Raw genomic sequence first — 26,506 nt, 5'->3', positions numbered from 1 at the left:
AAAATATTATAAAATTTCAGTTCCATTACAAAAGATTTTCAGTGTATTTGTTCTTGACGTCTTTGTTCCAAACAGGATTGACTGGGTTTTACCCAAATGTATTGAAAGCTTGTTATCTATGAGCCACTCTCTCACACTTTCTGATTCATTACTAAGAGTTGTGAATTTCACTGACATCATTCCCAGATAGCAGTAATGCAGAATCATCAGCATACAGCAGCAGCTTGCATGTCACAGCAGCTGTTGTATCATTTATTACATAAGAAATAAAAGAGGCCCTAAAATAGAACCGTGCAGCACCACACATGTAATATCCTGAGGTTCTGATAGAACCACTTCAACATCAAAGACTTGAGTTCTTCCTGTAATGTAAGAAATAAACCATTTTACAGCAGTATGTCCAAACACCATGCACTGTAACTTTGACAACATTACAGAACGATTCACTGTGTCAAAAGCTTTCTGCAAGTCAGCATAATTTCCTCCATCAAGGTTTTGTCTAATAAAATCAAACAAATGAATAAGACAGGTGTCAGTAGAGTCTGCTGCTGTAAAGCCAGACTGAAGCTCATACAACATATTGTATCTGACTAAATACTCCTCAACCTGCTCAAACACAAGACGTCCAAAAACCTCAGACATGACACCTGCCGACTTTCTCACTTTCTCACCTAAATGTCATTTTCATACTGGGAGCTGCCCAGTTCAACCAGTCTGATACAGGCAGACACTGAGTAGCTCCACTGGAGCAGCTGGAGGTTGTAGCTGCCTTGCTCCAGGGCACTCCAGCAGTGTACAGTGAGGGAGGGAGAGCTGTATGGAGGGTTGTTCAGAGCTGTTGGGACTAAACCAAACTGACTGATGAAGCAAAACACTGAGCTGAAAGCTACAAACAGACTGAACTGTTGATTCTCAGTGGGATCAGCAGGACTAGTAAAGCTTTACCACTACAGGGAGTCATCTGATTCTCTGTTCACATCCAAATATCACTTGATGGACCTTTAGCTTGTGTTTGTCTCTGTGTGGACAGACATAATGTGAGCTCATTCTTCATGATTCCTCCACAGAGTGGACCAGGAGAGCTCAGAGGTTCCCAGTGGTCAGTCTGCCCAGCAGCATCAAACACACCTGGACTCCATATTCATGGTCTGTACATGTACAACAACTACTTTTATATCTATTGTGTTCACAATCATCTCCATGCTGCACTTTGTAGACCAGTGGATTGTCAGTCTGTCCAACATGGATCTAATGTTTGCTTCATAATTTCAGTTTGATTGTGTCATTCATATAGTATTCTGTTCCAGCTGCTGGAGGAGAACATCTTCACCTTTGTGAAGAACGAGCTGAAAAAGATGCAGAAGGTTCTGAGTCCAGATTACCAAGAATGCTTAGAGAGTCAGAGGGAGGATGAGGAGATGTTGGACGGTGAGGAGGAAGAGCAGAGGAGGAGCAGCAGAGAGGCATTTCTGAAGATCACACTGCTTTTCTTGAGGAGAATGAAGCAGGAGGAGCTGGCTGACCGTCTGCAGAGCAGTAAGAGGATTTCTATAAAGATTTAACATGATGGATAAATGAGACATTTACTGATGTCTCAACAGATGGAGGGAAATATGTTTTATTCACTCATTCTTTGAGGGAATGAAATGTTTAAATATTTGCTTCATACTTCATTCATTGATCCTGTTTCCTATGTGTTCATTCAGGGAGTCATGCTGGAAGGTGTCAACGTAAACTCAAGTCTAACCTGAAGAAGAGGTTCCAGTGTGTGTTTGAGGGGATTGCTAAAGCAGGAAACTCAACCCTTCTGAATCAGATCTACACAGAGCTCTACATCACAGAGGGAGGGACTGCAGAGGTCAATGATGAACATGAGGTCAGACAGATTGAAACGGCATCCAGGAAACCAGACAGACCAGAAACAACCATCAGACAAGAAGACATCTTTAAAGCCTCACCTGGAAGAGATGAACCAATCAGAACAGTGATGACAAAGGGAGTGGCTGGCATTGGGAAAACAGTCTTAACACAGAAGTTCACTCTGGACTGGGCTGAAGACAAAGCCAACCAGGACATACAGTTCACATTTCCATTCACTTTCAGAGAGCTGAATGTGCTGAAAGAGAAAAAGTACAGCTTGGTGGAACTTGTTCATCACTTCTTTACTGAAACCAAAGAAGCAGGAATCTGCAGGTTTGAAGAGTTCCAGGTTGTGTTCATCTTTGATGGTCTGGATGAGTGTCGACTTCCTCTGGACTTCCACAACACTAAGATCCTGACTGATGTTACAAAGTCCACCTCAGTGGATGTGCTGCTGACAAACCTCATCAGGGGGAAACTGCTTCCCTCTGCTCGCCTCTGGATAACCACACGACCTGCAGCAGCCAATCAGATCCCTCCTTGGTGTGTTGACATGGTGACAGAGGTCAGAGGGTTCACTGATCCACAGAAGGAGGAGTACTTCAGGAAGAGATTCAGAGATGAGAAGCAGGCCAGCACCATCATCTCCCACATCAAGACATCACGAAGCCTCCACATCATGTGCCACATCCCAGTCTTCTGCTGGATCACTGCTACAGTTCTGGAAGATCTGTTGAAAAGCAGAGAGGGAAGAGAGCTGCCCAAGACCCTCACTGAGATGTACATCCACTTCCTGGTGGTTCAGTCCAAACTGAAGAAGGTCAAGTATGATGGAGGAGCTGAGACAGATCCACACTGGAGTCCAGAGAGCAGGAAGATGATCGAGTCTCTGGGAAAACTGGCTTTTGAGCAGCTGCAGAAAGGCAACCTGATCTTCTATGAATCAGACCTGACAGAGTGTGGCATCGATATCACAGCAGCCTCAGTGTACTCAGGAGTGTTCACACAGATCTTTAAAGAGGAGAGAGGGCTGTACCAGGACAAGGTGTTCTGCTTCGTCCATCTGAGTGTTCAGGAGTTTCTGGCTGCTCTTCATGTCCATCTGACGTTTATCAACTCTGGAGTCAGTCTACTGGCAGAAGAACAAACAACATCCCAGAAGTCTGAAACTAAACAAAAATACACCAAGCCACATTTCTACCAGAGTGCTGTGGATGAGGCCTTAAAGAGTCCAAATGGACACCTGGACTTGTTCCTCCGCTTCCTCATGGGTCTTTCACTGCAGACCAATCAGACTCTACTACGAGGTCTGCTGACACAGACAGGAAGTAGCTCACTGACCAATAAGAAAACAGTCAAGTACATCAAGAAGAAGTTCAGTGAGGATCTGTCTGCAGAGAGAAGCATCAATCTGTTCCACTGTCTGAATGAACTGAATGCTCGTTCTTTAGTGGAGGGGATCCAACAGTCCCTGAGATCAGGAAGTCTCTCAACAGATAAACTGTCTCCTGCTCAGTGGTCAGCTCTGGTCTTCATCTTAGTGTCATCAGAAAAAGATCTGGACGTGTTTGACCTGAAGAAATACTCTGCTTCAGAGGAGGCTCTTCTGAGGCTGCTGCCAGTGGTCAAAGCCTCCAACAAAGCTCTGTAAGTGCACAGATAGTTATTTATTGATTGATTTATTGATTTATTGAAAAGATATAAAGAAGATATTATAAAGAAATATATTCAAGATGGGAGAAAAATACGTTTTTAAGTATGTTTCCACATTTGTCTTCCAGACTAAGTGGTTGTAACCTCTCAGAGAGAAGCTGTGCAGCTCTGTCCTCAGTTCTCAGCTCCCAGTCCTCCAGTCTGAAAGGGCTAGACATGAGTAACAACAACCTGCAGAGTTCAGGAGTGAAGCAGCTGTCTGCTGGACTGGAGAGTCCACACTGCAGACTGGAAACTCTCAGGTCAGAATTCATCAACCTGCAAAACTGATCACCATTTAAACTGTGATTTATATGACTTGATAAACACTTGGACATTTTCTCTACCCAAATTATTTCCAGACCAGTTGTATATTTAGACCCTGTGAATAACTTTCTATTTATATATTTTCATTTGTTTTTTTCTGTCTCCTGAAATACCAGAGAGGAGTTTTAGATTCAAAAACTGAATGAAGAACTGTGTAACTGGCCCAAAGTAACACACATACAGACAGTAATTCAGTTAACAGTGTTTTGGTAACAGTTATAGTTTCTTTTAATTTCAGAGCAGTACCTGTGCTGGGAAGATAGTGATTTTTAGGCACAATGGTGATATGACAGTGCACCCCAGCTGTTATGTGGTTAACTACCATTTGATTCTTCTTTTGTTTCATACAACCTTTAAACTCTGGATGATTCCTGAAACTGTGTGAAGTAGAGTAAGTGAGTATGAGTGAAGGAGTCAGAAATGTTTTCTTACTGTTCCACAACCTTCAGTCCTTATATGCCACATTAGTTGGGATTCCTGATCTTTATTCAACTGTGAGCATCTGATACAGAGTCATTTACCTCTGTGACATGTTGGAGGTTTGATCTTCTTACAAACTGTAGTCATATCTGTCACCTGCAGCTCTTCATCTTAGCAGCTCATTGTGGCTGCTTCTTCTTTCACTATTCTTTATTTAGACCTATTTTAAGCAGTGAAGAGTTAGCAGATACTAACATCATGTTGACTAAGGTTACAGAAAGCTGGAACTGCCTCACAATACAAAACTTACTGTGGTTGGCCATTTGAATTTAGAAGTAGTGAATGGAAGTATTAAGTTTAACTCTAAAGATTACAGAAACATATTGGTGATAATAGTAATAAACACACTACCCTCCAGTCTTGCAATGATCTTAGATCATGTGACATGTATGTTGTTTTGTGTGTCTGCAGCCTGTCAGGATGTCTGATCACAGAGGAAGGCTGTGCTTCTCTGGCCTCAGCTCTGAGCTCCAACCCCTCCTATTTGAGAGAGCTTGACATGAGCTACAATCATCCAGGAGACTCGGGAGAGAAGCTGCTGTCTGCTGGACTGGAGGATCCACACTGGAGACTGGACTCTCTCAGGTATGGATAGACAGGTGGACTCTCTCAGGTATGGATAGACAGGTGGACTCTCTCAGGTATGGACCAACTCAGTCTCACAGCAATTCATGAAATAGTCATGTAATTTAATCTATCTATTCGTGTACATTAACATGATTTTTCCATTTATTTCGTGACAGTCAGCACGACTTTCAAACTAATGTATTTCAGGTGGAAGCAGGTTTTGTTCCTGCAGCAGGTTTTTTTCTGTCAGTTGGGACTCGGGAGCTCAGAGGCTGGATTGTTTGTTTCTCATTTGTTATTCATTTTTAAATTATAACCGCTACATCACTCAACATTTAATCAAAAGATTTTATCCTTGTTTTTATTTTTTTACACTAATATTACCAGTCTGGTGGGACCGGGGTATTTTCCTCACTGTCGATTTTAATATCTTTAACATTTCTCAACATTAAACATGAAGGTGTCCTTGATAACTCAACAACATGAAAGGTTATGACCATCCGTTTTAATTATTTCAGCTTTGATTCTGAGAAATCAAGTTTTCTTGTCAGTTTTGGACGATAGTGGCAGCAGTTACGTTAGCCTACCCATGATCCTCAGCCACCGTTACTATGGTGACGATGCCAGCTAAAGCCGTGACATAAATTATATTCAGTATAACATTATACAGTACTGAAGATTGGTGGTTACAATCAGGAACAACATACTGTACTGTACATTGAAATGTAAAGAATATATTTGAATTTGATTAAATTATTATTATAATTTGTGAGCCAACGGGCTATCTATAGGAAGGTGCGAATTTTGTGACAATGAGTATATACATATACATATATATTCTTGATCAAAGAATTCATACACTTAGACACACACACACACACACATATGTATATATATATATATATATATATATAATCAGAGGAGGCTGGTCCATAGAGGCAGAGGAGGTTGCTCATCTTCTATTTTTGAGAGGCAATAGGGAGATCAAAATATAAAAAGAATACTTGGTTGAAATAAACCATTACCAAATGTCATTATCATTTATAAAATATCTCTTCGTTGGAAGAAATCCATGATTGAAATTCTGATTAAAATGCTTCAACAGTGACACCTGCAGGGCAGGAGGAGAAAGAGCAGTGTGTGTGAGGTGGTGGTGGGGAGCAGTGGGGGGGGGGGAGTGGGGGGTCAGAGGAGGACGGGCTCCTGCTGTCCTCCTCAGGGCGGATCTCTTACATCAATTTAAAGTACTTCATTTTTTTATGCTAATCTAAGATTGGCCAAGACACATAAAATGACGTTCCAAGGGAGGACGTCCTCCCTAACCAATCAACAACCAGAATACAATATTGACATCACTTTGGTCCAATGATAGTTTCCAGATTTCATCTTCAGTTCTCTACAACTGTAACGTACATGAGTGTGACGAACTGATAAGAGAAGAAGAGCAGTAAGATACAGATAAATTGATAGAGTAGCATATTAGAAAATAAATTATAACTTGCAAATTACAAACTATATTTTTAAACACATCAGTAAAACATTACATCTCATTTAGGCCCTTTCAACAACCAAATTACCCTCAGCGGGACTACGGTGACGTGCTGCTGCTCTAAAGTGAACTCCTCCCAACAACAATAGAAAGTTAACAACATCATTTAAATGAAACAACCAGGAGAGTTAGCTTGTTTGTCATTGTTGCTAATGATATCAGACTGGTTAACCAGCAGCCACAAAGTTCTGTTAACTAACAAACAAGATGACCAACAGCCATAAATGGATGTTATGACATGAATACTTCATCTCCATGATAGAAAGAAGAAGACATCAGATAACGTGAGTCAGATACAGCTTCTCTCTCTCTGTCTCTTTGGTTGCTAATTTCATCTCTGATGGTTAAATGTCTCTGTGTGGCTGTTGTGTGAATTTATCTCCTTAACCAGAATGCAGCAGAGATCATATAATGTGTTGTAGGTAGTTTGCGTGTTGAAGTTACAGTGAGCTGTCTGGACTCACTCATTCATGTGGAATTGATCCAGTTTTTAATTGAGTGGTTGTTCAGTCACCTGTTGATGTTGTGTGATTAGTGAATGAGTGTGCAGGAGGTCCGGCTGCTTGTTGTAACAGTTTCTTCATTGTTGGTTTTTAAGCTGAGTCGTATATTGAGTAATAAGCTTAAAGTAACTAGAATAACAAGTGTTAACATGTCAGCTTTGTAGACTATATTTTATATGTGATGCATATAGATCAGAGTGTGTAAGTCATGTATTTGATACATGCATTAATACTTTCTGATGTGAACCTACACTTTTAGATCTGTGAATGTTTATAGTGTTCAGTCTTTCTAGTGTTCAGCACTGATCTGTTCCTGTATCACATTATAAGCTTTGTGGTGCTTTATATATTTCTGTATACTAAGAAAATACACAGGAAACACGTGTAAATCATGTGATTTGTTGTCTGTTTCTGATGAGAACATAAATCTGTTGTCACAATAGAACAATACTATAAATTTGAATTTAACTTTGTTGGTAAAATGACACATTGTGAACCACTGCACGGCTAAAATGAACTCTTCTTTGTTTAGAAACAATATGTATATGCTAAATGTCTTTAAAGAAGCAGCCTTTTCACCACTCAGGGGTTTTTGTTTTTGAAAGCAAATTGTTTTATTGGCATATAAAACTGTCCCCCACCCCTCTGATTTCATCAGCTGGGGAACAATGATATAGTTTGATGTGGTTTGTTGTGAGATTCCATGTTGGTTTTTCTCCTGTCCTCCCCAATATTTTGAGTCACCAGCCGCCACTGATATAACTATATATATATTATATATGTTCAGACGCGGCGCTAGAGTAAATCAATAGGACGGGCATTTGATTTTCATGAGGGGGCACAATGCATTGTATATTTGTTTAACCTGTTATCAAACAAGTTGAACACAGCTTTGGACGGAGGATACACAGACCCCCGGTCCTTGTGAAAGAAAACTGAATAGTAGGTTATCATTTTATAAATCTTTTGTTTATATGTTGCAAATGTTGTTAAACTAAGAGGTCAGTGGTTGTTGTCAACTGAATGTGATGTAATGTCATTGTCATTTTGGTATACATGCTGGTGAAGAAATCCTGGTCCTAGTCTAGTTGAACTCTTGAACTTGTTTCTATCTGAGGGCTGCTTGCTGACCTCTGGGGTTAGCTAGAGATATCTTTGTCTTAAGCCTGCTGTTTTAGAGACTGTGTGGATCATGAGGTATCTAGACAAGCTAAAGTTGAAGGATGTCCATGTTTGAAGTTATTGATTGACCATGAGGTCTCGGTTAGATCGTATGACCATACTTGTTTGTAAGAAGGTGTAACAGTTTGTGGAAGTGTCTATTAGGGACCAGACTGTTTTAGCTTTCATTCTGGAGAGGTATAAAGCTGTCTGGTTTGGGTTAACAATCTTTAGAGAAAGGGCCGGCTGAACAACATGCTTTCTCTCCAAAAATACAAGATGATTGTATTTTTGTTTGTGTTTGGACATTTGTATAATTGTTACTGATGGTGTGATGGATTGTACAGCGTCTACAACTGCATCAACAAGTAACAATGTTTAATGCTTTCTTTATGTCTCTGTGCCTCTTTCCAATGAGGAAAATTTCCACTATCTGATAAGGATTTATACAGTCTGTCGATGTTTGACTTTAGCTGTTACAGGTTCTTTATTCCAAAGGTCAGCGCTGTGCTGGGATCATATTTCTTTACAGTCACTTCTGGTTAAAGATGAATTCAGAGTTGAGACTGTTTGTGAAGCAACTGACATTTGAAATCTTCCTGCTGTGAGTTACATGTTTGTTCTTCCTACGTTTGGTTTCCTGGTTGAAGCTGCTGATTAATTTCACCTTCACTCATCAGCTTGATGAAAATGATTTTCAGCATCTAAAGGTAACGTAAGCAACAGGTTTCATCATGTTTGTGTCAGCGGGGGTTAAAATGATGTGACACCAGTAGAGATGGTGCTAGTAGTGATTTATTATGTTGCTTTGTTGAATACTGGTGGAAGGTTTGAAACCTCGTTAATCCTCTTTGACTCTAATTAGCTTTGCTAACAAGATGCTGTTTAGACAACAGAAACATCAGAGGAAACTCTGGAAAAGCTTCATTAGTCAAAATTCAGCTTGTTGACACACTAAGTGACCAGAAAAATAGAAACACCTGAATAATACAATGAAATACAACAGTGATGCAATAAGTGTTAAGTTTTGTTGAGGTTCATTGGTTCTGTGGTTGTTGTTTTGGACTTAATTACTTTGAAAGATGTTTCTGATATTTAGTCGAGCTCATTTTCATATATAGAGGAGAGAAACTTATTACAAACAACTGGACAATATAAGACAATCCAGAACAGTTGTTAAACAGGCCAGCAGCACTTGGACTATTCTGCCCCCCCACTCTCAGAGTGGTATGTTCCATCTCTGCAGCTCATGAACATGTTCAGGACAGTTTTTATTTTCAAGGATTTAAGAAAATTAAGGTCAAAATTGTGTGTTACTGTCTTTGGTTTGGACTGTTGTGTGCGTCCATCACATTGTGAATAATCTGAGTCAAATATTAATGTAGTTACACGTATATTTATCCTTTCCTAAGATAATTATTTTATTAATTCTATTTATTAATTATAATTAATTATAGTTATATTATAATTGTTTTGTTGGCTGCTACTGCTGGTTGTGCTAATTAGGATCAATCAGATCAAATGAGTGTCTGCAGTGTCAGCAGCTTCCTGTGCTGAGCCTTTACTAAATATTACTGCATTCATCCTGCATTTTTCCATCATTTCTCAGTGGAAATCTTGTTGTATTGTTGAGTTTACATTTAATCAAGAATCAGACTAGTAGTTTCCACCAGTTAATGTGAATATCTGTTAATCATTAACCTGATATAATGAGCAGGTTTAACGGTCATGTAAGGACACACAGACACACCTGTATTATACAACCTGTTGACTCACCTTTAACGTTATAAAGTTTTATCAACTGGAACTTTTGGACTATTTATGATCTGATCAGTCACTTCAGAGGTGGTCTGTGATTTCCAGGAAGCCAAGTGTGTGAGAGAAGCTGCTGTTCTCTTTCTTTTAACTGTTCTTCTGTCCTCACTAAGTGTTTAGTTACACAACACACTTCCAGTAAAGGCTGAAGACAGCAGTTTGCCTTTAGAGCTTTTAATGGAGGAAAAAAGTAAAATCAATATTAAACAAATCCAATAATATTATAAATCAGAAAAAGATGAGACAATAAACAAGAGTGATAACAAAGGTGTTTGTCAGTAGTTAATATAGAAGACAGATACCACAAGATTCAAATTAAAAAGATCAAAATACATAACAGTTAACCCAACAGTAAAAATGACTCAGAGGGTTTTATTAGCAGCTCATTAGCCTCAGACAGCTCGTATGCTGCTAGCTTGGAAAGCATCTATGATGTAAAGAGAATCTACAGATGATGCAGCAACAAGAACATTTAGAGGGAGAATAAAAGATGCCTGTCAGTGTTTGCTCTGCTCAGTTTGAATGAAATGCTGGATGTTAGCATGTCAGTTAAACTAGCTGCTATAGAACTGTGTCAGCGTGGGTCGCCGCTAACACACAACACCCAACTGAGACCATGTGCTGGCTGAAGAATAGTGACATCACAAACCTCACAAATGACCTTCAATCTACTTGTTTCAACAACTGTTGTATTTGACTGCAGTTGAGTTTCCTCCATCACTGCATGTATTTCACAGCATCAGAGACAATAATGCAGGTCTTAATGAATGTTACCCCTGTGCCACACATTGTTCCACGTCTGCACTATTTTAACACTAATTCCAACAGTCAACCTTTCACTGTCTGTTGTTACTCTGAAAAATTACCTGCATATAACATGTAATATGTGCATCAATAATAATAAATGAGACTCAAATAAATACACAGCTGAAACTGAGTGTTAAAGGCTCAATGTATGATGCTGCTGCTTTTCATAAATGAATGAAATAGATTATTAATAATATGCTGTTTAGTTGTGTTTAATGTTGAGCAGTAAAAGTAAACCATGTTTTAATAGATGTTCTGCAGTGAATTTATTGTTCATCAAACAGTAAAATGTGCTGCAGTTATATTAGGAACACTGTCACTAGCTAGCAAGTCAACAACAGCTCACCAACCTGACAGATACACATTTTATCAGCTTTCAACACGTCACTAACTGCACTTAAACACAGTCATGTGATTATGTTCTGACAGTTTGACATCAAATGAACTCAAACGGTTTCAAACAGTCTTGAGTTTGTTTGTGTAAAACATTTTATTCATTGTCAGAGAAGTTTAGTGTCAGTATGAAGGGTCGCCCCATTCAGTCACCTTTAAACTGGTGCATGTTTTAATAACCAGTATCATGCTGGTAGTGAGGGAGACTTTGTTTCACAGGTGGTATGGTTAGTGATTAACAGCTAATAAAAGTCATTAAATAATATTCTCTGAAATCTTTCTAAACTATATCACAGACAAACTGTTGAAAACATCTTTTCATTGATGATACTCAGTATTTTAACCAAGCTAAGAGCTGCAGCAATAGAAACTAAAGTTTATGTTGCTGCCAAACCTTCATTCAGTATCTTTATACTATATCAATATAAAATCAATGTCACATTATATAAACTACAAAGTGAATCACTGTCATCAAAACACAGTAAACTCTGTTTGTGGAATAATGACGGAGTTTAAACTACAATGTGATGCCTCATCACAGGAAGATCTTTGTTCTGCTGTACAGAACTGCATTTAGTGTTGAGTCAGACAGATTGTTCTCTCTTATTCTGCCTGTTTTAATCTTTACTGTACATGATGATGATGATGATGATGATGCTCCATTAATTCAACCATAAATCATGGAAACGTCTGTACTTTGATCCTTATAATCTAACACTGATTGACAGACAACATTCCCACAAGATCAAATAGAATATAATACAGCTGTAGCAACTATAACAGAACCATAAATAAAGATGAATGTAAATAAAAATATGATGCATTGATGCTCTGAAATACAAACATTCATGTGATCTTGTGGCTCCTTCTAATCTCCTCGGGGATAAAAGAGAGAGAACACGTTTAGTGTCTGACAAACTTCACAAGTTTTGTCTCCACTGATATTTGTGAAAATTGTTGCATCAGTATCTTTATGTATATTCACTAAATCATCAGTTGAAATACATGTCAGGCCTCTGAGTGTGATATGCTGCTTAACTGTTATTAATCAATAAAGTGTCATTCAGTACAATCTCTAATTAAAACAGCAAGAAGTACAAATGACTCCATAGAAAACCAGAGTCCTCAGACTGATGATGAAGGACTGATGAAGGAGAATCAGCAGCAGTTTCTCTCTCTGTGTTTCCTCTGCAGGTGAAGCTACAAAGACTCTGTGACTGGATGTGGATCTGAATTCACCTGGTGAGTATTTTTATTTCTTCTGCCACACAGCTGACTCCACCAGCAGCTCATCTCCATTAAATGTGCTCTATAGTGGTAAATGAAAAGCCAACAGAGAGCTGGAACCTTCTGAAAGTAAAACATTAAACATTAAACCTCAGTGGAAATGAAGAATAATGTCTTACTTTGATGCCATCTGGTGGTTGAATCAAGAATGACGCCGTTGTAACTGCAGTGCTGGTGTGATGTGCAGCTTGTTGTAATGAATGAGCTTGTTGTTGTGTTTGTGTGAAGGTGTTGTGTCTCTGCTATGGATCAGTGTGAGGACAGAGAGGAGGGAGTCCCTCCCTCTAAAAGCTCTCTGTGTGGGGAACATGACAGCCAGACCAAAGCTCAGAGGTGAGATGAGGATCTCTAACTGTCCATCACTGTTCTCCACTCACATCACTCCACCATCATTATTCACACTCAGAGCTCTGTGTGTGTTGTGTTGAAGAACAAAGAAGCAGCACAGACCAGACTCTGCTGGACCTGGACCTGGACCTGGACCTGGACCCGGACCCGGACCCAGCTGTGTGTCCGTGAAGAGTGACTGGTCCATGGGGATACCTGTACATTTTAAACCTGGACAACCTGCTGATGGAAGGTCAGAATGTGAAACTGCAAAAACTGAACAGACTTTTCATTTCTATCCAACATGCACATTTATCAGAGCTGTTGTTGTTCCAGGATTCAGCAGGAGAGACCAGACTCTCCTGGACCTGAACCCAGCTGTCTGTCCATGAAGAGTGACTGGTCCATGGGGATACCTGTACATTTTAAATCTGGACAACCTGCTGATGAAAGGTCAGAATGTAAAGCTGCAAAGACTGAACAGACATTACATTTCATCAGGTTATGCTAGGAAAGAACTGGTTTGTACGACGTGTTGTCCGACCACGTGAGTGAAAAGCCGGCCGTCATAGAGAGGGAGGAGATGTGACAATCATTTAAATATGGAGGTAACAGATCACATGTTCAGACAGTCTCTCCTGGAAGACATTCATGGTGTTGCACTCGCTTGTTCATATGTAAAGTGACATGATATGATTTATTTATACATTACAGACATAAAAAATATGTTAAAGTGAAAACACTTATTTCCAACATGGACTCAAGATGTTAAAAGACAAAACACAAGACATACAACATAAAACTGAATCACCACAAATTAAATTAAATAATAAACTCTCACATCAAAACACAAAGTACAACAAAGACAATTTGATGGCTGAAGTAAAAATGGAATTGCAGATTTCATTATAAACCTGTGACCATGTTCCATAAATAAGTCCTGACCTGACTTCTATAAGCTCCTCTCATTTTTAACAGCTGGATGTGTAACAGGAGGCTGTTCCACAACACGGCAGCAGCTTAAAAAAAGGAACTTCTGGCTACATTATTCACTGGAGGGACTTTATATGAACACACACTGGCCCTGGTGTTATAGCCATGCTGAGTATGTTCCATAGTTATCTGTGAAGTATTGAGGAGCAAACCCATTGATAATGTTGAACATATGATGCAGCTTCTTTTGTTCTACTCTGAGCTGTACTGGCAGCAGTCCTACACTTCTGAATTCATCACCAACATGAGTTAAACAGGATACATTTAATAAATACTGAATAATATTATTTTACATCACCTGCAGTTTGTTCCTAAATGTAGATGTCAAACCACTGAACCAATCAGAACAGGCAGAATCAAACTGACGCTGTACCAATGAGGACATGTGAAGTTTCTCAACAGAAAAGTCCAAAAGAGTCTTAGTCTGTGAAACAGGAACTGAAGTTTGCTGCCACTCTTAGATAATATTTTATCAACAACTGATTCACAGGACAGTGACTGGTCCAATATTATTCCTAAATATGACACAAAATATTATAAAATTTCAGTTCCATTACAAAAGATTTTCAATGTATTTGTTCTTGACGTCTTTGTTCCAAACAGGATTGACTGGGTTTTACCCAAATGTATTGAAAGCTTGTTATCTATGAGCCACTCTCTCACACTTTCTGATTCATTACTAAGAGTTGCGAATTTCACTGACATCATTCCCAGATAGCAGTAATGCAGAATCATCAGCATACAGCAGCAGCTTGCATGTCACAGCAGCTGTCGTATCATTTATATACATAAGAAATAAAAGAGGCCCTAAAATAGAACCGTGCAGCACCACACATGTAATATCCTGAGGTTCTGATAGAACCACTTCAACATCACAGACTTGAGTTCTTCCTGTAATGTAAGAAATAAACCATTTTACAGCAGTATGTCCAAACACCATGCACTGTAACTTTGACAACAGTACAGAATGATTCACTGTGTCAAAAGCTTTCTGCAAGTCAGCATAATTTCCTCCATCAAGGTTTTGTCTAATAAAATCAAACAAATGAATAAGACAGGTGTCAGTAGAGTCTGCTGCTGTAAAGCCAGACTGAAGCTCATACAACATATTGTATCTGACTAAATACTCCTCAACCTGCTCAAACACAAGACGTCCAAAAACCTCAGACATGACACCTGCCGACTTTCTCACTTTCTCACCTAAATGTCATTTTCATACTGGGAGCTGCCCAGTTCAACCAGTCTGATGCAAGTAGACGCTGAGCAGCTCCACTGGAGCAGCTGGAGGTTGTAGCTGCCTTGCTCCAGGGCACTTCAGCAATGTACAGTGAGGGAGGGAGAGCTGTATGGAGGGTTGTTCAGAGCTGTTGGGACTAAACCAAACTGACTGATGAAGCAAAACACTGAGCTGAAATCTACAAACAGACTGAGCTGTTGATTCTCAGTGGGATCAACAGGACTAGTAAAGCTTTACCACTACAGGGAGTCATCTGATTCTCTGTTCACATCCAAATATCACTTGATGGACCTTTAGCTTGTGTTTGTCTCTGTGTGGACAAACATAATGTGAGCTCATTCTTCATGATTCCTCCACAGAGTGGACCAGGAGAGCTCAGAGGTTCCCAGTGGTCAGTCTGTCCAGCAGCATCAAACACACCTGGACTCCATATTTATGGTCTGTACATGTACAACAACTACTTTTACATCTATTGTGTTCACAGTCATCTCCATGTTGCACTTTGTAGACCAGTGGATCGTCAGTCTGTCCGACATGGATCTGATGTTTGCTTCATAATTTTAGTTTGATTGTGTCATTCATATAGTATTCTGTTCCAGCTGCTGGAGGAGAACATCGTCACTTTTGTGAAGACCGAGCTGAAGAAGATGCAGAAGGTTCTGAGTCCAGATTACCAAGAATGCTTAGAGAGTCAGAGGGAGGATGAGGAGATGTTGGACGGTGAGGAGGAAGAGCAGAGGAGGAGCAGCAGAGAGGCATTTCTGAAGATCACACTGCACTTCTTGAGGAGAATGAAGCAGGAGGAGCTGGCTGACCGTCTGCAGAGCAGTAAGAGGATTTCTATAAAGATTTGACATGATGGGTAACTGAGGAATTTACTGATGTCTTAACAGATGGAGGAAAATATGTTTTATTCACTCATTATTTGAGGGAATTAAATGTTTAAATCTTTGCTTCATACTTCATTCATTGATCCTGTTTCCAATGTGTTCATTCAGGGACTCCTGCTGGCAGGTGTCAACGTAAACTCAAGTCTAACCTGCAGAAGAGGTTCCAGTGTGTGTTTGAGGGGATTGCTAAAGCAGGAAACCCAACCCTTCTGAATCAGATCTACACAGAGCTCTACATCACAGAGGGAGGGACTGCAGAGGTCAATGATGAACATGAGGTCAGACAGATTGAAACAGCATCCAGGAAACCAGACAGACCAGAAACAACCATCAGACAAGAAGACATCTTTAAAGCCTCACCTGGAAGAGATGAACCAATCAGAACAGTGATGACAAAGGGAGTGGCTGGCATTGGGAAAACAGTCTTAACACAGAAGTTCACTCTGGACTGGGCTGAAGACAAAGCCAACCAGGACATACAGTTCACATTTCCCTTCACTTTCAGAGAGCTGAATGTGCTGAAAGAGAAAAAGTACAGCTTGGTGGAACTCGTTCATCACTTCTTTACTGAAACCAAAGAAGCAGGAATCTGCAGGTTTGAAGAGTTCCAGGTTGTGTTCATCTTTGATGGTCTGGATGAGTGTCGACTTCCTCTGGACTTCCACAACAATAAGATCCTGACTGATGTTACAAAGTCCACCTCAGTGGATGTGCTGCTGACAAACCTCATCAGGGGGAAACTGCTTCCCTCTGCTCGCCTTTGGATAACCACACGACCTGCAGCAGCCAATCAGATCCCTCCTTGGTGTGTTGACATGGTGACAGAGGTCAGAGGATTCACTGATCCACAGAAGGAGGAGTACTTCAGGAAGAGATTCAGAGACAAGAAGCAGGCCAGCACCATCATCTCCCACATCAAGACATCACGAAGCCTCCACATCATGTGCCACATGCCAGTCTTCTGCTGGATCACTGCTACAGTTCTGGAGGATGTGTTGAAGAGCAGAGGGGGAGGAAAGCTGCCCAAGACCCTGACTGAGATGTACATCCACTTCCTGGTGGTTCAGTCCAAGCTGAAGAAGGTCAAGTATGATGGAGGAGCTGAGACAGATCCACACTGGAGTCCAGAGAGCAGAAAGATGATTGAGTCTCTGGGAAAACTGGCTTTTGAGCAGCTGCAGAAAGGCAACCTGATCTTCTATGAATCAGACCTGACAGAGTGTGGCATTGATATCAGAGCAGCCTCAGTGTACTCAGGAGTGTTCACACAGATCTTTAAAGAGGAGAGAGGGCTATACCAGGACAAGGTGTTCTGCTTCGTCCATCTGAGCGTTCAGGAGTTTCTGGCTGCTCTTCATGTCCATCTGACATTCATCAACTCTGGAGTCAATCTGCTGGCAGAAGACAGAACAACATCCCAGAAGTCTGAAACAATAGAAGAAAAATCTGCAGAGCCACATTTCTACCAGAGTGCTGTGGATGAGGCCTTAAAGAGCCCAAATGGACACCTGGACTTGTTCCTCCGCTTCCTCCTGGGTCTTTCACTGCAGACCAATCAGACTCTCCTACGAGGTCTGCTGACACAGACAGGAAGTAGCTCACTGACCAGTCAGGAAACAGTCGAGTACATCAAGGAGAAGATCAGTGAGAATCTGTCTGCAGAGAGAAGCATCAATATGTTCCACTGTCTGAATGAACTGAATGATCATTCTTTAGTGAAAGAGATCCAACAGTACCTGAGATCAGGAAGTCTCTCCACAGATAAACTGTCTCCTGCTCAGTGGTCAGCTCTGGTCTTCATCTTACTGTCATCAGAAAAAGATCTGGACGTGTTTGACCTAAAGAAATACTCTGCTTCAGAGGAGGCTCTTCTGAGGCTGCTGCCAGTGGTCAAAGCCTCCAACAAAGCTCTGTAAGTGCACAGATAGTTATTTATTGATTGACTTATTGATTTATTGAAAAGATATAAAGAAGATATTATAAAGAAATATATTGAAGATGGGAGAAAAATACGTTTTTAAGTATGTTTCCACATTTGTTCTCCAGACTAAGTGGTTGTAACCTCTCAGAGAGAAGCTGTGCAGCTCTGTCCTCAGTTCTCAGCTCCCAGTCCTCCAGTCTGAAAGGGCTAGACATGAGTAACAACAACCTGCAGAGTTCAGGAGTGAAGCAGCTGTCTGCTGGACTGGAGAGTCCACACTGTGCACTGGAAACTCTCAGGTCAGAATTCATCAACCTGCACAACTGATCACCATTTAAACTGTGATTTATATGAGTTGATAAACACTTGGACATTTTCTCTAGCCTACTCAAATTATTTTCAGACCAGTTGTATATTTAGACCCTGTGAATAACTTTCTACTAATATATTTTCATTAATTTTTTTCTGTCTCCTGAAATACCAGAGAGGAGTTTTAGATTCAAAAACTGAATGAAGAACTGTGTAATTGGCCCAAAGTAACACAAATACAGACAGTTATTCAGTGACCAGTGTTTTGGTAACAGTTATAGTTTCTTTTAATTTCAGAGCAGTATCTGTGCTGGGATGATAGTGATTTTTAGGCACAATGATGATATGACAGTGCACCCCAGCTGTTATGTGGTTAACCACCATTTAATTCTTCTTTTGTTTCATGCAACCTTAAAACTCTGGATGATTCTTGAAACTGTGTGAAGTATAGTCAGTGAGTATGAGTGAAGGAGTCAGAAATGTTTTCTTACTGTTCCACAACCTTCAGTCCTTATATGCCACATTAGTTGGGATTCCTGTTCTTTATTCAACTGTGAGCATCTGAGATGGAGTCATTTACCTCTGTGACATGTTGGAGGTTTGAAGTTTTTACAAACTGTAGTCAGATCTGTCACCTGCAGCTCTTCATCTCATCAGCTCACTGTGGCTGCTTCTTCTTTCACTATTCTTTATTTAGACCTATTTTTAGCAGTGAAGAGTTAGCAGACACTAACATCATGTTGACTAAGGTTACAGAAAGCTGGAACTGCCTCACAATACAAACCTTACTGTGGTTGGCCATTTGAATTTAGAGGTACTGAATGGAAGTATTAAGTTTAACTCTAATGATTACAGAAACATATTGGTGATGAAAGTAATAAACACACTACCTTCCAGTCCTGCAGTGATCTTAGATCATGTGACATGTATGTTGTTTTGTGTGTCTGCAGCCTGTCAGGATGTCTGATCACAGAGGAAGGCTGTGCTTCTCTGACCTCAGCTCTGAGCTCCAACCCCTCCCATTTGAGAGAGCTTGACATGAGCTACAATCATCCAGGAGACTCAGGAGAGAAGCTGCTGTCTGCTGGACTGGAGGATCCACACTGGAGACTGGACACTCTCAGGTATGGATAGACAGGTGGACTCTCTCAGGTATGGACCAACTCAGTCTCACAGCAATTCGTGAAATAGTCATGTAATTTAATCTATCTATTCATGTACATTGACACGATTTTTCCATTTATTTCGTGACAGTCAGCACAACTTTCAAACTAATGTATTTCATTTGGAAGCAGGTTTTGTTCCTGCAGCAGGTTTTTTTCTGTCAGTTGGGACTCGGGAGCTCAGAGGCTGGATTGTTTGTTCTCGTATGCTATTCATTTTTAAACTATAACTGCTACATCACTCAACATTTAATCACAAGATTTTATCCTTGTTTTTATTTTTTTACTCTAATATTACCAGTCTGGTGGGACCGGGGTATTTTCCTCACTGTCGATTTTAATATCTTTAACATTTCTCAACACTAAACAAGAAGGTGTCCTTGATAACTCAACAATATGAAAGGTTATGACCTTTTATAATTATTTCAGCTTTGATTGTGAGAAATCAAGTTTTCTTGTCAGTTTTGGACGATAGTGGAAGCAGTTACGTTAGCCTACCCATGATCCTCAGCAACCGTTACTATGGTGAAGACGCCAGCTAAAGCCGTGACATAAATTATATTCAGTATAACATTATACAGTACTGAAGATTGGTGGTTACAATCAGGAACAACATACTGTACTGTACATTGAAATGTAAAGAATATATTTGAATTTGAAGCTTTGTGATTGGCTGATTTCATGAGGCAATGCAGTTTGGGACTCGTTGTTGACTAAAGCTTTGTCATGTAGCTACACAGTCCTCTAGAGTTTTTATTTCATCGCAGTTGTTATTTGTTTGTACCGATGAACTGATCAGCCGGGAGAGTTTCAGGCCCATTAACTGTTGGAATGTTTAAACAGGACGTCATGAAACAGTTCATCTAGGAAAACAAATGAGATTACTTTTTCTACTTTTTCTACTTTTACTGTTTTTGTGTGACGATTGTTATCACAGCTCTTTGTTGATAAAAAAAAAAAAGCTTTTTTAAGAAAAGAATGAGATTACTTCCCAGTGGCCCAGAGTAACTCCTCCAACTTTGCATATTGAATTTATTTGTAGGCCTACTTTTCAAGTTATTATTATTATTATTATTATTATTATTATTATTATTATTATTTGTGAGCCAATGGGCTATCTATAGGAAGGTGTGAATTTTGTGATGATTAATATATATATATTCTTGATCAAAAAATTCATACACATAGACACACACACACACACACACAGATATATATATATGTACACTGTGTTGCCAAAAGTATTGGCTCACCTGCCTGGACTCGCATATGAACTTAAGTGACATCCCATTCTCAATCCATAGGGTTTAATACGACGTTGGTCCACCCTTTGCAGCTATAACAGCTTCAACTCTTCTGGGAAGGCTTTCCACAAGGTTTAGGAGTGTGTTTATGGGAATTTTTGATCATTCTTCCAGAAGCGCATTTGTGAGGTCACACACTGATGTTGGACGAGAAGGCCTGACTCTCAGTCTCCGCTCTAATTCATCCCAAAGGTGTTCTATCGGGTTGAGGTCAGGACTCTGTGCAGGCCAGTCAAGTTCATCCACACCAAACTCAGTCATGTTGGAACAGGAAGGGGCCATCCCCAAACTGTTCCACAAAGTTGGGAGCATGAAATTGTCCAAAAGCTCTTGGTATGCTGATATCCTCCTCTGATAATATATATATATATATATATATATATATATATAGTAAGATTATCAGAGAAAGCTGGTCCATAGAGGCAGAGGAGGTTGCCCATCTTCTATTTTTTGAGAGGCAACAGGGAGATCAAAATATAAAAAGAATACTTGGTTGAAATAAACCATTACCAAATTTCATTATCATTTAAAAAAATATTTATTCTCTCTTCGTTGGAAAAAATCCATGATTGAAATTCTGATTAAAATGCTTCAACAGTGACACCTGCAGGGCAGGAGGAGAAAGAGCAGTGTGTGTGAGGTGGTGGTGGGGAGCAGTGGGGGGGGAGTGGGGGGGCAGAGGAGGACGGGCTCCTGCTGTCCTCCTCAGGGTGGATCTCTTATATCAATTTAAGGTATTTATTTTTTTATGCTAATCTATGATTGGCCAAGACACGTAAAATGACGCTCCAAGGGAGGACGTCCTCCCTAACCAATCAACAACCAACATACAATATTGACATCACTTTGGTCCAATAATAGTTTCCAGATTTCATCTTCAGTTCTCTACAACTGTAACGTACATGAGTGTGACGAACTGATAAGAGAAGAAGAGCAGTAAGATATAGATAAATTGATAGAGTAGCATATTAGAAAATTAATTATAACTTGCAAATTACAAACTATATTTTTAAACACATCAGTAAAACATTACATCTCATTTAGGCCCTTTCAACAACCAAATTACCCTCAGCGGGACTACGGTGACGTGCTGCTGCTCTGAAGTGAACTCCTCCCAACAACAATAGAAAGTTAACAACATCATTTAAATGAAACAACCAGGAGAGTTAGCTTGTTTGTCATTGTTGCTAATGATATCAGACTGGTTAACCAGCAGCCACAAAGTTCTGTTAACTAACAAACAAGATGACCAACAGCCACAAATGGATGTTATGACATGAATACTTCATCTCCATGATAGAAAGAAGAAGACATCAGATAACGTGAGTCAGATACAGCTTCTCTCTCTCTGTCTCTTTGGTTGCTAATTTCATTTCTGATGGTTAAATGTCTCTGTGTGGCTGTTGTGTGAATTTATCTCCTTAACCAGAATGCAGCAGAGATCATATAATGTGCTGTAGGTAGTTTGCTTGTTGAAGTTACAGTGAGCTGTCTGGACTCACTCATTCATGTGGAATTGATCCAGTTTTTAATTGAGTGGTTGTTCAGTCACCTGTTGATGTTGTGTGATTAGTGAATGAGTGTGCAGGAGGTCTGGCTGCTTGTTGTGACAGTTTCTTCAGTTGGTTTTTAAGCTGAGTCGTATATTGAGTAATAAGCTTAAAGTAACTAGAATAACAAGTGTTAACATGTCAGCTTTGTAGACTATATTTTATATGTGATGCATATAGATCAGAGTGTGTAAGTCATGTATTTGATACATGCATTAATACTACTTGTTGGTAAAATGACACATTGTGAACCACTGCACGGCTAAAATGAGCTCTTCTTTGTTTAGAAACAATATGTATATGCTAAATGTCTTTAAAGAAGCAGCCTTTTCACCACTCAGGGGTTTTTGTTTTTAAAAGCAAATTGTTTTATTGGCATATAAAACTGTCCCCCACCCCTCTGATTTCATCAGCTGGGGAACAATGATATAGTTTGATGTGGTTTGTTGTGAGATTCCATGTTGGTTTTTCTCCTGTCCTCCCCAATATTTTGAGTCACCAGCCGCCACTGATATAACTATATATATATTATATATGTTCAGACACGGCGCTAGAGTAAATCAATAGGACGGGCATTTGATTTTCATGAGGGGGCACAATGCATTGTATATTTGTTTAACCTGTTATCAAACAAGTTGAACACAGCTTTGGACGGAGGATACACAGACCCCCGGTCCTTGTGAGAGAAAACTGAATAGTAGGTTATCATTTTATAAATCTTTTGTTTATATGTTGCAAATGTTTTTAAACTAAGGGGTCAGTGGTTGTTGTCAACTGAATGTGATGTAATGTCATTGTCATTTTGGTATACATGCTGGTGAAGAAATCCTGCTCCTAGTCTAGTTGAACTCTTGAACTTGTTTCTATCTGAGGGCTGCTTGCTGACCTCTGGGGTTAGCTAGAGATATCTTTGTCTTAAGCCTGCTGTTTTAGAGACTGTGTGGATCATGAGGTATCTAGACAAGCTAAAGTTGAAGGATGTCCATGTTTGAAGTTATTGATTGACCATGAGGTCTCTGTGAGATCGTATGACCATACTTGTTTGTAAGAAGGTGTAACAGTTTGTGGAAGTGTCTATTAGGGACCAGACTGTTTTAGCTTTCATTCTGGAGAGGTATAAAGCTGTCTGGTTTGGGTTAACAATCTTTAGAGAAAGGGCCGGCTGAACAACATGCTTTCTCTCCAAAAATACAAGATGATTGTATTTTTGTTTGTGTTTGGACATTTGTATAATTGTTACTGATGGTGTGATGGATTGTACAGCGTCTACAACTGCGTCAACAAGTAACAATGTTTAATGCTTTCTTTATGTCTCTGTGTGGTTCTTGAACAACGATAAAACATTTCCACAACATCCTCCCGCCAGTTAAAAAGGAACAAATTTAGTCTTTGCAAACAGAAATGATGTCTGTGTTAATTTGCATATAGAGGGAGGAAGTGAGATCCGAATAACAAGTGGTCACTCAAGACGCATGTTAATACCAGGTGTAAACAGACGTACTTGGAGCTGTCCACTTGTGATCAGATCACCTGAGACGGATGTTAATACCAGGTGTAAACAGACGTACTTGGAGCTGTCCACTTGTGATCGGATCACCTGAGACGGATGTTAATACCAGGTGTAAACAGGGACTAAGATGCAAGGAAAAGAAGCAAGTGAGGGAAACGTGGATGCAATTTAAGAGACTTGAGATGCAACCAAGGAAACAAAGCGAGGAGAGAGGAAACGAGAACATTTGTTTTTAGAGACACGAGACGCCCTTTCCTCTGAAGTGTCACATGAAGCGACGTCCGTTTCTGATGATGGCGGCAGCTGATCACAGCTGATCAGCTGTCAGTCAGTTTTAACAGCTGTAGAAACTTCTGATTAATACTAATAAATGTTCACAGTTATCACTGCAGCAGCCGTTTCCTCTCTGCAGCTGTTACCTGTTTAACAAACATAAATAACAACCTGCATTCTGCATTTATACTGTGTCCTGCTCAGAGGCACAGGAACCATTTCTACTCACAGAATGCTTTCATATTATTTATTGATTATTTGCATCTGTATTGTTTGATATTCTGATAGTGAATTCATTATTTAATAACTCAGAATATGATCAGAGTGTCTTTTGAACACTGGAAAATATGTATTTGGCTAAATGTTTCAGGGAAAATGGAAATGATGTAACTCGTATCAAACCCGACGCTCAGGAATTTTCAGCCTCACATGTGACTGAATGTAAATGAGGATAAATGATGTAAAATATAAATGTGTTGAACTGTTATTATGGATCAAATTAAAGTCAGGGAGAGTCTGTCTGTCAGCAAGAAACAGTTTAATGGAGGAAATAACATCATGAAAAGACAAATCTTTCTAATAAGAGACTTGAGATGTATGTGGGTGCTTTTCATTAAGCTAACTCTATGCTTCCTCGCGTCCTCTCTCCTCCGTGACCCGGAAATCGATCTCTCTCCGCCATCATGGAGGATCTTCTGATCCCTTAAATGCACCTGGAGGAGACGAGGAGCGAGGAGAGAGGAGGCTCCTGGAGGAGCTTAGAGCCAGGAAACACAGGTGTATCCTAGTGGAAGTGTTTTAACGGACGGCAACACCCCTTTGATCCAAAGTGTGTATTGATTGGTCAGCTGATCTGACGGGACAGTAAACAGTCGGCTGTTGTTGTAATACAGCAGATCAGGAAACTACCTGTGGAGAAGGAATGAAAGCACAACAGCAGCTGATCATAGCCTATTTATTTATAAAATAAAGATGACTGAATCATGAATAAATCATTAAAACTTTCTACTATTTCTCTTCATGAGGCAAAAGGCTTCTCCTTTCTTCTTCTGTGTTTCAGAGCGTCTCAGCTCCTTCAGGAAAACATGACGTCACACAGCTGCGTCTCCTATAAAACCATCCTGAGCCTGAAAAGCACGTCAGACTTTCACAAACTAAATAAGCAACATTTTATTTAAACATATTCTGCAGGCTGCAGCTGTTTCTATTGTTCCTTTATGTGGGTTCTGTTCTTTCAGTAATTAACAGGTTTAAATTGTCTGTTTGTGTCTCATTCTGTGACAGACAGACGCTGCTATAGATCTATAATCAAATGATTAAACACTGGAGCAGTTATCAGCTGTTTTCCTTCCAGCTATCAATATGTAGAAATGATTAAGTAACAGTGTAAAGTCTTCATTCATTGTACATGAATTTTAAATGCAAACTTTAGAGTTTAAACTGTTACTTAGTCATTTCTATTGCTGACTTATTCATATTTGACATTTAGGGTGAAGTGCGTCATGACAACTTGTCTCCTCAAAATGATGCTGGAGTGAGCGACGACGTCCCGTTTGATAAATTAAATTCCTCCGTCCTCACGTCTCTCTCTCATCCTCGCTGGGAGAAGAGACGCGAGTGAGAGAAACCAGGAGACACGTTAGCGTAATGAAAAGCATCCAAGTATCCCAGAATGCATTTCACACCAACCGGCAGCGATGGCAGAGACTTTGAGTCAGGCTAAAAGCTGTTGTAACTTGAATTGTAGGATTATTAATATGTGACTTGATTAATTTTTAATGTTTTCAGGAGAGAAAGTAACATGTAGATTCCAACATGTGGCCAGTTTATCCCAGTAACTCCAGTCTGTAAACCTGCTGGGATGTGTTGGGAGATGTTTGGACCAGCCGCTCATCTCAGCTGCTAGCAGCCCGACTCCTGAGATGATCGGCCGGTCAACATGTGGTCATCCCGGGGAGAACATGATCCATGAACTGATCTGCAGCTCTTTGCTGATTCACCGCTGGCTCTAATGTCTCCGCAGCATTTAGATATATGATATAATTCCTTCTGGAAGATAAATGTTGGTCTCACAGATGAAATCTAACAATTGTAGCTGCAACATTAGTTTGTCTGAATGTAAAGTGAAGCTTCATGTTTTTACTGGACAGAACAGCAGCGCTGCCTCTGGAGCTCCACATGTACACATATCACCACATTTACACACATATACATGGATTCAAATGAACAGATTCATTTCATTTATTTTATTAAGCTACATAACAGTTTAGATTTTTATTATAGCTACATTACAGACTGAATAACATCATTTACTGCATCTCTCTGTCAGTGAGGTTTTTGTTTTGTGAGATAAAAAGTGTTAGTGGAGCTTTGAGTTGAGATTATTTTGTCACAGTACAGTCAGGTAGGTGTGTTGAAGCTGAGCTGCTGCTGTTCCAGCTGCAGAATGATCTACTGCGTCCTCTCGTCCTCACTAGTTTGTACTACTGAGTCCAACTTGCCAAGTCTGAACTAGCAAGTACACAAGTCCCAACTTGGTGTATTTGGTATTGAGAATATAGCAAGTACGTCATATATAAGATATATGC

The 26,506-nt window shown here is 39.9% G+C and overlaps 2 protein-coding genes across 2 annotated transcripts in view; both read left to right on the top strand.

The window, feature by feature from the left end:
• Positions 1 to 26,506, top strand: part of LOC122995113 (NLR family CARD domain-containing protein 3-like) — a 381,835-nt gene that overhangs the window by 270,260 nt on the left and 85,069 nt on the right. The gene's annotated exons all lie outside the window — the stretch shown is intronic.
• The window catches only part of LOC122995077, a 32,503-nt gene that overhangs the window by 1,869 nt on the left and 4,128 nt on the right, over positions 1 to 26,506 (top strand). The window contains exons 4-16 of the mRNA XM_044370057.1: positions 1,068 to 1,146; positions 1,308 to 1,536; positions 1,707 to 3,507; positions 3,642 to 3,815; positions 4,771 to 4,944; positions 5,103 to 5,133; positions 12,882 to 13,021; positions 13,105 to 13,221; positions 15,358 to 15,436; positions 15,598 to 15,826; positions 15,997 to 17,800; positions 17,935 to 18,108; positions 19,069 to 19,242. Of these exons, the coding sequence (XP_044225992.1) occupies positions 1,068 to 1,146; positions 1,308 to 1,536; positions 1,707 to 3,507; positions 3,642 to 3,815; positions 4,771 to 4,944; positions 5,103 to 5,133; positions 12,882 to 13,021; positions 13,105 to 13,221; positions 15,358 to 15,436; positions 15,598 to 15,826; positions 15,997 to 17,800; positions 17,935 to 18,108; positions 19,069 to 19,242 (5,205 nt within the window). The remainder of the gene's footprint in view (positions 1 to 1,067; positions 1,147 to 1,307; positions 1,537 to 1,706; positions 3,508 to 3,641; positions 3,816 to 4,770; positions 4,945 to 5,102; positions 5,134 to 12,881; positions 13,022 to 13,104; positions 13,222 to 15,357; positions 15,437 to 15,597; positions 15,827 to 15,996; positions 17,801 to 17,934; positions 18,109 to 19,068; positions 19,243 to 26,506) is intronic.

The sequence above is a fragment of the Thunnus albacares genome, chromosome 13 (assembly GCF_914725855.1).
Source record: "Thunnus albacares chromosome 13, fThuAlb1.1, whole genome shotgun sequence".
In the NCBI taxonomy this organism is placed as follows: Eukaryota; Metazoa; Chordata; class Actinopteri; order Scombriformes; family Scombridae; genus Thunnus; species Thunnus albacares.
This window is presented reverse-complemented; position numbering and strand designations above follow the sequence as displayed.